Genomic DNA, 15,524 nt, shown 5'->3' on the forward strand with positions numbered 1-15,524 from the left:
CTATATTATAAAAGTTGCTCAGAGACCAAATCTTAACTGTTCTCAACACAAAGAAGTGACAAATACATGACATGATAGAGCAAATGTTCTTGTAGTAATCATACTGCAATATATAAATGTATTGTATCAAACCAACATATCATGCCCTTTAAACTTACACAATGTTATATGGCAATTATATCTCAATAAAAATAAATTAAGTTAAAAAAGAAGAATGAAGGACTTGGACGAGGTCAGTGGTTCCTAAATTGTACTCAGCAGACCAGCTGAGACATTTGAAAGGTATCCCAAGTCCCACTGTAGACTTAATGAATCAGAAAGTGGAGGTCAGGGTCCAGAAATCTGTGATTCTGGTAGAGACTAAAATGTAGGAGCCACTGGGCTAGATCATTTTATCTCAGCAGTCCCAGAACTCTGTGGCTCTAGTTCCCAGGGACATTAGCTCTTGATAACCCCTTATCTTTGTAATCAGTCGGTTTGACGTTGTAGTCAACACCGGCAACTCCTGCGGCGCACCTGAACCCAAGCTGTATTGACTCCGTCTTTCCCTTGGACCCTTCAGCTGCGAAGAGAGGGGGGTTCTGCTGCATGGGCAACAGCAGACTCTCCATATCACCCTGCCCAGGCTCTGTAGCTTCAGCTTCACTGGAGAGGACACTCCAGCGTCATCGCAAGATGTCGATTCAACACGGGAGGAGACAGATACCGTGTCACTCCCGAGTCGGACTGCACAGCCATTCTCGGCGGTGCAGATAGACTCTTAAGAAGCTACACCATCGTCTCTCGAGACGGACGGCTGCCGACGAGTCCCTACAGAAACTCTTCAAACTACTTCTGGCCCTGGAGCCCCTCGTCTTCCCTTCTGATGGTTTCAGAACCAGATCATATCTCAGCCAGACACACAGTCTTTCTCCTCTTTTAGGATTTATTACCTGTAACAAGTCCCTTCCAAGCAACATTTAATCCCACTAAAGAGGTTTGTTTTTTTTTTGGTTTTTTTTTTTTTTTCATCCTTCGCTTTATAACAGTTGTTTTCCCCAAAGTTGTTTTCCTCAGCACATTCATTTTATAATATCCATCTATTATACAGGGCCCAGCATTGCCCTGGCAAGTGGTAAACTCTTTGTAAATGTTTCTTAAATAAATTATACTTTGTCACAGCCCATTCTACATTGAGATGTACATGAAGCACATGGGAACATGCAAGAGCAATAAAAGTCCATGCTTACAGGAAAGGAAACTGGTAAAGTTATTGTGGAAAAACAAACTGTAGAAAAGTGTCCATTAATAGTAGAAAAACATGGCTTTGTAGGCAGAGAAGGAGCTAGAGCCATGTGAAAGGGCGAAACAGGAGGCCTTGAGGTGCCTTCCATGGTCAACTGCACAGCAGCGGTGTTAAACTGACATCCTCACCAGCCCTCCCGCCCTCTGCTGCAGCTACCTGAACTATCGCCACACCTGCTGCGTGTGTGTGTGTGTGTGTGTATGTGTATTCATGTACTTATCTACTGAGATTTTCCTTTTTGTTTTTTTTTTTAATAACTGCCTTATGTATTCAGCATCTGCTCCTCCATGTTCAAAACAGAATCCTCTTCCAAAGTGTGCTGCTGTATTCTGGGACCACTGGCCGTCTGTTTTCTTAGACATCTTGCTCACCCAGGTCACAACACTGCATCAGGTCCAGACAAAGGGAGAGCAACTGAGAGACCCCAATGCTTTCCTAAAAGTGTGACAGTTTCTTTCCTGAATGTTCGTTCAGTCTGGATCTTCTATTCCATTGCACGTCTGGAGCCAAAAGAACCTCCTTTTTGGTTCCGCCCGCCCAGCCATTTCTCTTCCTCCACATTCCATCAGTCCTGCGTCTCCGTGGCCTTCCTGTGCTCTCTCAGAACTTCAGGAATTGGGTAATCTTCATCATTACGGAGGTTTGGGCAGAGGGACTGATTTTGGCTCTGAGAGGCTGTCCTTCCCACACCAGCATTTTCGTCTAGGTTTTCTACAGCCATGGGCTCAGACAGGTGCTCACAGACCCAAGTGTGCCTCTGAGGAAGCTTCCTGCTTGCCTGGAAAAGCCCAGGGATGTGGCATTCAGTAACATACATGCTCATGTGTGCCCTTTGGCTTTGCAGATAATCAACCTTGTGGTATTCTTTATTCAAATAAAGCTGAGCCAGTGAGTCTCCATTTGCCGTTTTCAGGAACTACAACCTGCAAGACCAAATGGCAACCGCCAAAGTTTCAACTTGACCTTTCACATTCAGCAGGTGTTCCTGAAATCAGCAGAAACAACAACCGGTTTTGCAGAATCTGATTTCCCAACCACACCTGGCACAAGCACAGGACCTACAGCCAGAAGTCATGAAATATTACCACAAGAACAATCTTTCCCAGAGGCTGGGATAAGAATAATAGTACCTACTAAAAGGCCTCAGAACCTTTCCGTGCGGATGGTCTCGTTTGGGCCCCTGGGAAATGTATTCACGCCTGACGCATTGTACACGCAGCACTGCGGGCTGCATGAAGCGCCTGTCAAATGCATTAAGGAGCCCTCACTGAGGTCTCATAAATGCAGCCATAGCAGCACACTGTCCGCGTCCCGTGACTTTAGGGCTCTGGAATTGCCTGGTCACCATCCACGGAGATGCATACAGCCATTCTTCTGGGACTGCCCAGTGCGAGTCTTTACCATCGAAGATTTTGTTTAAATGCAGCCGTCCTCCATATCTCGCCCTGAGCAAGAGGGCCCCACGTCCAGTCGCCCTGCTCACTCTCAGGGTCTGGGTCATCAATCCGGGCAGTCAAGGGAAGCGGCTACCTGGAGCCTGGCCGGGGCCAGCCGGGGCTAGGTATCACCAGGAATCTGAGCATGTCTGTGGGGTATCTGCCCCGCTTTCCTTGGGTGAGAAGCTCGTGTTTCTATAAATAAATAAAAATCAACATCCAGAAGAAGGACGCACTCTGTCACAGACGGCAGGAAAATGCTTTCTGTGTGTGTCTTCCCTCCAGAGCCCATTTTTTTTCCGCCCGAGGAATGCTGTCAAACCGAACGCGGTTCAATACTGGCATCCTGTGGCCGGATGCGTTCATCGGCTCTCTGAACACCTCACACGCGCAGGTTCGGGCGTTCCCTGGCTGCCCGGGCTGAGTGGCTTTTCACCACTTCCTGACAGCTGAGCGGTGGTCTTGCATTTGGGATGGACACACCCTCAGTGACATGTGTTCTGAGGGACTGTCATTTCACCAGGCTGATAGGCTCGTGCGTATTAGGGTAAAAATGAAGGATGATACACAGGCTAAAGAATGTTACCCAGCAAGACAATGATGTTAAATTACTGAATGATGTGCCCTGAGCAAAGGCCCTCTGGTCCCCAAGTTCACGTGGAGGCAGTGAGGGAAGAGGCGGCAGCCTGGCGCGGGACTCCGCCGCTCTGTGTGCCTGTGTGTGTGTGTTCTGTTTGGGCCAAACGCCAGGAAAGGACTTGCTATTGCAGCAATAAATACTATAAATTTTTTTATTATTATTACAAGAATGCTGCCTAAGAGGAAAATCAAACAAAATCAAGGAAGGACTTTCAAGGCAGCTATAAAGATAAAGGGTGACAGTGAGCGCAATTTTGAGGCAGAATTGCCACGCTCCTTGGTAAGACTTACTGGCATTTCTGAGAACCAAAGAACCGTTATGGGACTACTACGCTACTGCTCCTTTCACGAATGGCTAACACTAAATCTGGGGTCCTTGGAGATGTTCAAAACATCATTAGAGACAGAAAAATAAGTCAAAACCTTAAAATTACAATAGCAGGGAAACACATCAAAGAGAGATCAAGCGTGGAACATAGTAGTAGGCATGCACTGACCAAGATAATGGTACCAGATACATACATGTTAACGAAAAGAAAGAAGTTTTACAGTTGGCTGACTACAAGCAGGAGGAACAAAATGCCTACTAAGTAGGAGCGAACAAGGAACTGTCTCCAACTCTAGGGCTGCCAGCTCTTCTGTCCTACATGCTCATGGTGCTCCAGGGTCTTACCTATCTCTGGCCAGGACCTGAGACCGACCCAGGCCTCACAGCAATGACCATTAATCTGTCCTGGGCATTGATAATGAGGAAAGCAATTCTAATGGTAAACACTATTTACCAAGATGTTTTTGTTTTTTCAGAATCGTATTGCCTACAACTGAGAAAACATAACTAAAAATATTCTACAGAAAACTAATGTGATCTAACAAGAAATAGAGATGAAATATTCGGCTGGGCAATCAGAGTGACCATGTTAGCCTTAAGGAACCTAACTTTGAGAGTAATGCCACTTTGGGGAATCATGTCGCCAGCTAGGAAACAAGCTTCAGTACAAATAGTATAAATGAGGTCTAAAGATACCAAATACTAATGAAAAGCTAATAAAGAGGAATGATAGCAAAACTCTCTTTTCAACGACTGGCTTCTAAATGAGTTCACGCAGTGCACTAGAGTTGTACTACATACACCAAGTTATTTATTTAACTTTATTTTTAGTAGCCCTGATATTAACAATTTTATCTGACATCTCTCTGAATTTTTTGTTGAACTTTTAAAAATTAATTATGGTAAAGTAAGTAAATTAAAACAACTGAGAACAAAAGTTCTTTTCTAAACTCACCAAACCCACCCACAAAAACGTATCTGTTTCTCTGGCTCTATTTTTGACCTCTCTCTCCCTTCCCCCAGGCACCTGATCGAGAAAAATCACAGAGTTTGCAGTCCAGCAGATGTGGATTCAAATCCTGCCTCAATGGGTTAAGCTCTGGACACTCAACAATAAAATCTGCCCTCCCTGAGGCCCGGGTTCCCCACCTGGGGGTAGGAATAACACCCTGTCACCCATGAATCTTGGGGAGGATGGAAAGCGATGATAACACAAGGGACAGGGGTCCCCTGGCAAAGTCTAGGACAGAGGGCTGGGCTTTCAACAGCGGCTGTTCCTAAGCGCCTTTCCTACTACTGACCTACTGTGTTCTCCTCCTCTGACTTACCGGGTCACCAAGCTCCGAGGGTGTTTCCTTTTTAATATATTTTCACTTTCTTTTGGACCCTGCCATTACGGCCTGCGTTCAGACCCTCCCTGGGTCTCACCAGTCTCACTGTCTCCCGGATGATTATTCTACAATACAAAACTGCCTGAGTATGAATTCCAGCTCTTCTACCTAATATCTATATGACTTATGACAAGTTACGTGAATTCTCCCATGTTGTAACTCGAAGTTCATAAAATAGGAATAATAACTGTCCCACCTTCGAAGGTTTTTAAAGAATAATTAAGGTCATGTCTGTGCTAATCCATGGAATCCCACAATAAATGAGAGCTATGATTCTTCTCTTCCTTGTTCTTGCTGGTCTTTTGACCCTTGCGTGGCTTACCGTGCCTAGTAAATAGGGTGCTGCTAGAATCATGGTATTTAAGACCTTTGTAAGTCTCTGCCTAACTCCCCACCAAATCTGATATCACTGTCAAGGAGTCTGTTGTGATATGAAATCACTAAACTGCATTCAACCTAGAATAAAATAATTAGGCTAGTAAAGGATTTAGGAGAGCAATGCGGCCATTTTCAGAACTGCTGGTAAACTTCTATCTAAGAAAGCTATTCTCCTAAGAAGGGACAAAGCCACCCAACTACATACTGCCCTGAAAGAATTCAGTGACTGCTCCCTAAACATGCTTCCCACCTTTCCTTCTTCGGTTATAGTTAAAATGCAATAATATATTCAAACTAGCAGTTGTCCCACCTACAATTTTAAACATGAAGATGTGCGTTATGCAGAGACACATAGATGAGTTTTCTATAACACAGTCTCTGAAACTGCTTCAAAGACTCACCTGACATTCTTCTAAACCACGTGGGTTTCTTGTCCCATATAATGAAAAGGTAATATGCAGGGACCCCAGTCAGTGTGATGACGAAGCCAATCCCCGTACTAAATGGATCCGAATAAAGGGAAAGGGCAACCATGAAGAAACACGTGAAGGAAAACAGCGCTGGGATGAACAGCGGCACCTGGAACAGAGCACAGAAATGAATCACTTCCCGCCCATGCAGGAGACGGTGCTTCGTGATGAGAAGTCCTCATGTAACGGGGGTCATACTTTGGTCACATGACCAGGTGACAGGCACCATCCTACCTTACCTTAGTAGCAAAATCTCTTTAAAGGGGCACAGAGAATGTATTCATCATATTCCCTTAATTAAAAAAATACAGTAGTCCCTCTCTATATCACGGTTCACTTATCGCGGCCTCACTGTATCGCGGGATTTTTTAAAATATTATATTTAATTATTTATCATGAATTTTTCGCTGTATCGCGGGATTCTGCAGTACTGTATACGTATATTGTTAAAGTTACATAGGTTTACGAGTGTAGAATATGTTTAAGAACATAAGTAGTGTTTATAAAAGTGTGGAAAAGGTTAATAAGAGAGTGGGAAAGGTTAATAAGGGACTGGGAACAGTTTATAAGTGTGTGGGAAGGGTTTATAAAGCCTTAAAATATATATAAATACTAAAATAAATGTAAGGTTCCTACTTTGCGGATTTTCACCTATCGTGGGGGCTGGGGTGGGGGTGTCTAGAACCTAATACCCGTGATAAGTGAGGGAATACTGTATATCTTTAGATAGAATAAAACCAAGGATAAACAAATGTGTTTCATTGCAAGAGTTCTCTTTGAATTAGTTTACTAGTTAAGTACCACTTCAATCTCCGCTTTTGGTATTAGAAGATGGGCTCTTTTGGTAATTATGATTGGAATCCACTTTAATGTAGAGCCAAGACCATGGGCTGCTAGTTACATGTTAAATCCTTTCAGGTGATATTGATTTTCTGTTGGGGAATCACAATAAGAAACGACAGGACCAAAACAGCCCAACTCCTATTCAACCGCTAATGAAGATGTTGCCGGGATTAGACAGTGAATATAATTAGCAACAAATTCTAACAATATAACTGACAACCTTATCTGTTATAAACAGTGAGGACAAATCAATCTATGAATGTTCAAGGCTGCGGGAGATGAGGAGCAGGTCCTTCAGCCCTCTCTAGAGGATGCTTAGTTACGGTTAATGTGCTTTCTATTAAGTGGTAGGTTCATACGTTTTCACTTTCCCTTTATATTTTACATTTTATTCCTTCTAGAGTTTATAATGAAGAAAAAGAGCTATGTAATAAGTCATAACCTTTAAAAAATATACAGTGCCTGTTTTTTGTCAGGAAGCATCCTTTTTAGAGTTTTAATAAGTGACACAATTCCATATGCATCTGACTCACTCTCAGTCTGGCTGTCTACAGATATTCAACATAAAGATAGATCAAAGTGTCCCCTACTTTGAATTGATCAGATCATTGGACACATCATGACTAATCAGCATAACAAACATCCTCTATTAATGCCACCTCTTTTCAAAAGTATGGCATACGAAGTTCAGCACATCACATTTAAAAAAAAAAAAAAGTGATGAACTCTCTTTCCAAGCTGAAATCAATCCACTATGAAGGCACTACCTGCAAGAGTTAAGCCCCTTAGGGAAGAGGACGGTGCTCCCCACCCAGGCTCCCCATCATCGAGGTACGCTGAAGGGAGGGCTAGGTATCGGGAGAAAGATGAACGGAAGCCCATCAAGATGGTCAAGGTTACCTTGAAAGGGCGATGCATATCTGGGCGTTTGTAGCGAAGATAAATCAGACCAGCAACCGCCAGCCCAATAAAAAGCCACCTGGCAAAACTGAGGAAATTCAGAAGACTGTAGAGGTCCCCCGAGAAGAGCATCACCACCGTCAGAGGATACTGGGGGGAGGGGGACAAAAATCATGCTGGGTGAGTTCAAGAGAACACAGGTGAGAGCCGACAGTAACAGACATCACTATTATCCTTTTCAAATGATTATTTATACGGACAAACTACCATTACGATTAAAACCTAACCTCCTGCCTTTGTTCTGCTCTTAAAATCTCTTTACGCACCCGTGACAGAATGAGAGGGCCATTGTTACCACCAATTACTCAGAAGGAATTTTATACAGATGTTTGGGTTTTAGTTGCTCTTACATTTGATGGAAGAGGCTGTGTTTTTGCAAGTCATTCTCAGTGACTCAAAATGTAAAGACTCAGAGAAGGTGATGATGATTGATCAATAACTGAAAACAATAACCAAAGGGCAACCTATTGGAAAGTCTGCAGAAAGCCCCACCCGTGAGGTCTGTGGAGCTCTTGGCTATGCACAGAAGAAACACAGCCCTTCTAGGCGCCACTGTCAGGCCCTGAACGCAAAACATTGACCTTTCCTTCCCCACCGCTCCCTCTCCCCGTGTGCCTGACCCGGGTGACCCTCAGGACCGCAGGGAAGAACGCAGCCAGAGATCAGCACAGCGGGTCTCTGCAGCTGCCCATGCCAAGGACGGCGTGACTGATAGCTGTGGCTCAAAACAAAAGCCCTCTTCACGGAATAGTACATTCTGTCCCCACAAGTGACCATTACCTTCCAGATTCCTCATGGAGAGGGCTGCATACTTTGCAAAGAAATTTCAGGGAAATATTTTGAAACAAATTAAAAGCATTAAAAAAAAATGCTCAATGAATTCTATGGTGCTCCTGATAGCAGATTCCATTTCAGAAAAATGTTACAAAATCGTAGGTAAAAGAAACTATAACTACAACATTGCCTGTGGGTATGTGAGGACCGTTAACCTTACACAGTCTTCTGTGTCCCCCGATTCACAAATACCCTTCTCGGCATAAACGATTCTGCAACTCAGATTTAAGGGTTGGTGCTTTCATTTCTTCCCATGTGGGGCTGCTCTCTGATGTCTCACTTTTAATCACAGAATCACTGCGCTGTCTAGGATTTCATGGCTTTTTATTTTTTTTCCTCTGATTTTGTGTGCATTTCATAATAAGGAGCCCACGATGAGACATCTGCCTCATTTGGGACTGTAGTTTTTAGCTCCACCCTAGTACTTAGAATTGGGACTTATCACTGTCCACGCTTTCCTGCCAGGTCCTACGTCCATGACAGAAGCCAAGCTAAATCATTTCCCCTACATCTCAGAAATGTCTACAAAATGTGAAAAAAAAAAAAAAGGTGATGCGGTTATTGTCCGATCGCATCAAATCTGCCTCAGAAATATTGAGTCAAGGGAAGCAGGGGAAACAACCTGCCTCCCAGACTCCTTCAGGATATACCTAGAGCCAATGTTGCAATGGACGAGAAAGAAAAGCACTCTCTACAGGCTGGTGTGACACCCTCCTTGCTAACCTGTTATTCGAGGTTATATTGAGAGGAACTTGTTAATATGCATTACCAAAACAATAACAGCTGGCAGAGGAGTGTGCTTGCGGACATGAATCATGGAGAGGATTTCTGGAAGGTGACCCTCTCGGGACGCAACATAGAATAACCTGATGAGAGAGAAATGGGGGTGGAGTTGACTGTATAATTGATCGTTGCAGAGGGAAAAACCCCAGAAAGCTAGAAGGCTTGCATCTTTTTCATACCAAATGGTTCAAACATTTCTTAGGTGATTACTTAACTTTCACTTTTTAGATAAGGTAGAGAACATCATGAGAAATCTGACTTAGAATTTAATAAAATCTGCCAACGTATTATTTATTCTTCTTTGAGGAGAAACAAAGCAGCATCTGACTCAGCACAGCTCTCCCTACATATAAATAGCTGATGATGAATTTAGTTCTAGGTTCCCAGTATTGTATGTGTACTGTCTACCCAATTCAACCCAACACACACACACACACAGGCACACACACACAGAGGCACACGTGCACACACACAGAGGTACAGGCACACACAGAGGCACATGTACATACACACACAGGAATGCACACACACACAGAGGCACATGTACACACACAGAGGCACACATACACACACACAGAGGCACACGTACACACACACAGAGGCACATGCACACACACACAGAGGCACATGTACACACACACTGTGAACATGAATAAAGGAAGCCTCATTTAAAATGGAGTTGGGAAGTCCTGAAAGGGGAGCTCAACAGGAAGATCCTTCCTTCTCGACCTCGGCAGGAGGAAAGACACTGTTCTCCTTGCCCAGCAATAACCCAGCTGGTGAGAAGCCACAACCCTGAAGTCTCCCTCTCTTCCAATGGCCTTTCCATCAAAACGGCCCCTCCCAGCAACCTCCTATCCTCTCTAAAAGCAAGCCCCCATCCTGTATTTTCTGGACTCTCCTACAGTTTTGCCTCAATTGCAGCTCCTTTGCTACTTCCAAATAAGCTCATTTTCCTGGTAAACAACTGGCCTCTTTATTTTTAAGGATGACAACACATCTAACATTCATATTTATCTGACTGGGTTTTAATCTTATGTTATTAAAACAAAAGGGACTTTTGCATCAAAGAAAGCAATAGGGATACAGATGGGGTGGGGTGGTAATTTCTGGTGTCTCTTACTTTACTTTTTTTCTTGTCACTTTCAGAGAAACAACAGATTTTATCACCAGAAATAAAGGAGCTGTTGCTCCACTGTAGACATTCTATTAAGAAAAAAATGCCGCATGCCCAGCCTCAGATGTGCTGTGCGTAGAGGTGCACTGCCCTCCAATGGGCGGACTGAGAAATGCAGTTGGTACTTGGACGGAGACTTCCATCCTGCCTGTCCCTTTAAAAACCACAGACTTGGAGGCACTGTTTCTCTGCAAAGTTATCCTCATCACATCCAATCTCAAAAACAGAAATGCATTTCTGGAAATGCTTGAACTCACCTGGAAACAGCAAATACACCACCGTTCATGGAGCCAAAGCAGGTGAGGGCCACAAAGATGGGAACCGCTAATGAGAAATTTCCCAGTAGCCGCTCAGAAAAGGTCTGGTGAGAGACAGAAAGGCGCCAATGACTGCTTTGCCAGGAAGTGGAATCAAATTAAACCATTTATGCCAGACTCGCTCCCTGACTTTCTATTAGCCTGGTGACACGTCTATGTTTTCTAATCCTTCTCTTTGGTTAGGGTCAGACTAACTCTGTAAACAATAATCAAAATGAGGTACCACGGCATTGTTTGTTGCAAAAACGTGGGCAAAGGCCTCAACAAGCACCTGTTCTCTGCTTTCAAAAAGCAATGATCCATTTACCGAATTTTTACCAGCACCGGCCGAAATCTTTTATCATTCTGGTCAAGGGAAAAAGCTCCTTCAGAAGTTCTGCTCTTGGAGACAGAAATCCTTTTGCACCGTACCTTCCCTTTAGCCAAGAAAGCCACATTTTGAGAGTAACGCACAAATGTACACTGAGAAGCATGAAAGACGTAGTTCCTATACCAATCCCACCATTTTGACATAAAAATGTGGTAGGAAAAAAAAAAAAAACGATGACTTAATCATTTACATCCTATCTATGCAATGCTCTGAAAACCTTTTGCCCAGAGGAAGCACATCAGCTGAATCCCTGAGGTGTATCAAATCAGCCCCTCCATCTCCATTATCTGGGCATTTCTTCTGTGGTTTCCCATAAAAAGGTTCGAATACAAGTCCAAGCCCAAGGAAATCAAGCCACAGAAGATACCACAAACAGAACGTCTGAAATTCCCTTTGGGGCCATGGCCTAATGGATGTGTTTTCCAAATAAAAATAAAAATTAAAAAATAAGGTGGGATTCTTGACTTGTCCTTGATGCAGTGGGGGCTGTGTAGCTAACGGACCACATCAGGCTCACAGTGGGAGTGCTGCCCTCTGTCTGGTGCCGCGAGGTGACCGACCCACGTCAGCAAGCTCTGCACGTCTGGGCGTCTGCTAGAACTTACAGCAGCAGCTGAGACTCTGTTAATACCATCACTCATACATAGGTTCACATGAAATGACATCACTTGTTCCCTGTGGATGTTGCTGACATGAGGTGATCGTGACTATTTTTAGGGGAATTGACATCTAATCATGGGAAGTTATTGTTCCCCCTTTATTATTATGAGATCATGAACAAAGGCTCTCTTACTACCTAAACTTTTATACAAAATAAAAGTTTGGGTCACAGAATAACAGTCCCATAACACGACTTTTGGGAATATAGATGGTCAGAACTTTAATAAACTGTGAAAAATGTAAAAGTATGAGGATCCATCCTTGGGAGTTAAAATGCACATTAGCATCTCTAGTATTCTGAGAAGTACTACAGCAATGATATTTGTTTAACTCTGAATAACTCAGAATTCCCCCAAATTAATAATATGCCATGACTAGTATTCAAAAGGATATATACTAGAAGAAACAAACATATGTTCAACTAGGAGATTCTTAAGGGGTACTTTGGGAACAATCTTTGAAAAGATAGCATTTGAAAGTTTACAAACAAGAAAATGTACAGAATAAATTGTAATTTGCATACCAAAAATAATCCTTTTTTTTTTTTTTTAATTCAGGAACTTCCCACCTGCCCTTAAAGACATCTTGGAAGAATAACGCCTCTATTCAATGTATATCTGTGGAAATGTGTTGTCAAGCACGTACATGTGGAAATATTTTACATGAAATTAGCACTACAGAGAAACCATATGGGACTTCAGCTGTATCAGTTAAACAGGATGTGCTAAGGTGTGTTCTGAAATTTTAAAAACTCATTATCATTCAGGTCAGGAAAAGATGACTGAATCTCAAAACGCTTTTCCGCTGGAAGGAACTGCTCTAAAGTCACCTCGGCTCATGAGCCTAAATTCAGGCTGGCCCTCCCCGCGCTTGGACTTACCACGGCCACCGCGTTGGACAGCAAGAGCTCCTCAGCGCTGATGGTCGTGAAGTAGGCCACATTCGTCAGCACATAGCCGACGGTGACAATGGCCATGGAGATGCAGATGGCAAGGGGAATGGTTCTGAAACACACAAAGGAGTCGCTCATTAGCCGTCTTCCCTGAGTCATTTTCCGAAACCAAAGAAGATAACAGGCTAATTCAAACAAACAAACAAAAATTAAAAATTAAATGGAACATGTGATAATTACATGCTCTGTTGGGTATGCATAAACATTGCACCAGGGTGAAGTACCACACATTCCTCGGTAATGGAATAAGGTCCACGGGGGCAGATCCTTCCGCCGTGGCATCTCCTGCTCTACCCCCAGAACAGGGGGGGTGGGCTATCCCATCCTTGTCCTCCATAAATGGGCATGCATCCCCCAGGAGGCTTGTTGAAAAGGCAGATCGCTGAGCCCATCTCGGAGATTCTGATTCAGTAGGCTTTGCATTTCTAACTAGTTCCTGGGTGATGCTGATGGGACCATTGTCCTCTGTGACGCTCTAATACTAACTCGCTGCTTTGACACCTTCCTGATACAGGCTCCCCAAAAGGTCTTTCCCACTCAGGAGATTTTCCCCTTCAGTAGCTTCCCTTACCAGCAAATAATGCTTCCAAAGTCCCTTCAGAAGCGTGAGAGCAGGATATAGCTATCAATACCTTTCTCAATGATGGGAATAATAATTTTGTATGTAACACAACAAAGCACAGAAATGCTCACAATAATGACATTGCACTGCCCTGCTGCAAGTTCAAAGGACGCTTAAGATCATGAATGTCTATTAAAGCAACATCACAGATAATCCCATGAAATTAGAGGTGACGTGCTGTGAAGTCCACACGACTGGAGAGTGTGACATGTGGCATCAAGAAGTACCCAGCGCAAAGGCGCTGTTACGTCTTCATTTAACGCACTAGGAAAGCCAAGAAGTTACTAACCCTCATACTCTGGCTCCATGTTACCGATACACATTCCTTTCTTAACATAATCACCTCTTCTTTCCAGTCCAAGCAACTCAAACCTTCTTTCAGCTCCCTGCATAAAGGCTAATGGGTTTTTTTTAGCCAACAGAGCTTATCAGCCCCCATGGAGCCTTAACCCTGCTGGGGGTCACTAATGAAGACCTCAATCTAATTTTTTTCCAAGAGGAAAATACAGTTCAGAACCAGGAAGAAGGGGCCCTGCCTGCACCACTCTCCAAGCTGGGCGTGATTGAGGACCCCAAGTCCCTGCTCGTTATGCCGAACGGGCGAACCTAGCCAGTCAGTGGCTGCCATTCATCATTGCCGCTCGGAGCCCAGCACTCCCCTGGTCCCTGAAGCCTTAAGCATTGATGGGGAAGCACCGACCTCTAAATCCTGGCATCCTGATCTGAAAGGGGCAGTTGTCCCCCTTCCGCAGTGCAAAGAGGGGCCTGAGCCCTAACATGCATTGCTAGTTGTGACTGATACATGCAAATTTAAGCCAAGGAAATCACTGGGCCAATTAGATACAAGAGCGAAAGGCACGCGGCAAACGAGAGATAAATTCTGTTTCCTTTACCGAGAGATTTAATGGAACGGCGTAGGGGGGTGAAGATGAACGTGAATGTCTACAGGCAGCTTTTCAATCACTCGCTGTATTATTTTAAACGTGGACCCTTTCAGCTTTATGATTTCCCCAGATGGGATATTAAGTTCTTTCCATGGAGGAGAGAAACCCAGCCTCTCTATTCCTTGCAAGCATAGTATTAAGGAATGAAATTAAGACATGAAGAGGTTCTGATAATAAAAAGGGAGGTGACTGATGGTGAAGTGCAGTGAAGTAACCCAAACCCAACCCGGACAGGCAGTCCTGTCTCCTCAGATGAAGATGTAAAACAGTACAGAGAAGTCCGTCTCAAATCTGGGCTTGGGCTCGCTGCTTGGCACCTAGAATACCACCCACCTGCCTCTTCCAAACCCGCCCTGCACACCCGTTTCCTGCCTGGAGATTATGGTCCTTCTGAGGCACATTTTCTAAATTGACCTTAGCCAAAGGGATTCCCGGCCCCCCCCCCCCAAAATCTAACTTTCCAGAGCTTTCCGTTTTTATTTTTCTCTCTCAGCTGGTCAATAACTACAAGCAACATCAGCAGCTGCTGCCATCAATGTGGTGTCCGCTAGGGACCCAACACTTTATTAGGCACCTCACGTGTGTGTCTCCCTTTATCCTTGGAAAATCCTGTAGGTTGGAAACATCACCATTTTCTATATGAGGAAATGACGTCTTGGAGAATTTCAATCACTGTTCAAGGACACACAGCTGGGACGTGGAGATGCAGAAGTCGGCTGCCCGTCTAGCCTACCTTGAAGTCAAAGCATTTTAACGGCCAATGCGTACGCTCTCCCCCTGACATGTGGGTCCTCAGACGCTAACTGCTCATTTTCAGAGAAATCGTAATTGCTGAATATGGTGTTTATCGGGGAGCTCTGAGCAAGCCCGTGTTTCTCATGCAGTCCTTGAAAATGCAGCTTCCTCTGCTGTAAAGGAGGGGGGAAAATCCTTATTCCATGATTTGTGTAGTTCTTCTGTGTAACATGAACTGTAATGGATAGTTTCACTGTTCAGGAGGTAGATTTTCTTTTTATTTTATTTTTTCAACTTAGAAGACAACAGAGCCTAACTTAATTAATGTCCCTGGACACCTTTAGTAGAAAAGAAGGAAAAGTAAGTATGCGCGTCAGATACACTGAACTGCACTAGATTA

The 15,524-nt window shown here is 43.9% G+C and overlaps 1 protein-coding gene across 1 annotated transcript in view; it reads right to left on the minus strand.

Annotated features, from left to right (window-relative positions):
• The window catches only part of SLC7A11 (solute carrier family 7 member 11), a 66,820-nt gene that overhangs the window by 4,205 nt on the left and 47,091 nt on the right, over positions 1–15,524 (minus strand). Inside the window, exons 7-11 of the mRNA XM_090288730.1 lie at positions 12,752–12,875; positions 10,782–10,885; positions 9,334–9,430; positions 7,671–7,820; positions 5,859–6,036 (exon numbers count right to left, since the gene is read on the minus strand). Coding sequence (XP_090144856.1) covers positions 5,859–6,036; positions 7,671–7,820; positions 9,334–9,430; positions 10,782–10,885; positions 12,752–12,875 — 653 coding nt within the window. The remainder of the gene's footprint in view (positions 1–5,858; positions 6,037–7,670; positions 7,821–9,333; positions 9,431–10,781; positions 10,886–12,751; positions 12,876–15,524) is intronic.

Source organism: Furipterus horrens, unplaced genomic scaffold, assembly GCF_987537825.1.
Source record: "Furipterus horrens unplaced genomic scaffold, mFurHor1.1.pri manual_scaffold_10, whole genome shotgun sequence".
Classification (NCBI taxonomy): Eukaryota; Metazoa; Chordata; class Mammalia; order Chiroptera; family Furipteridae; genus Furipterus; species Furipterus horrens.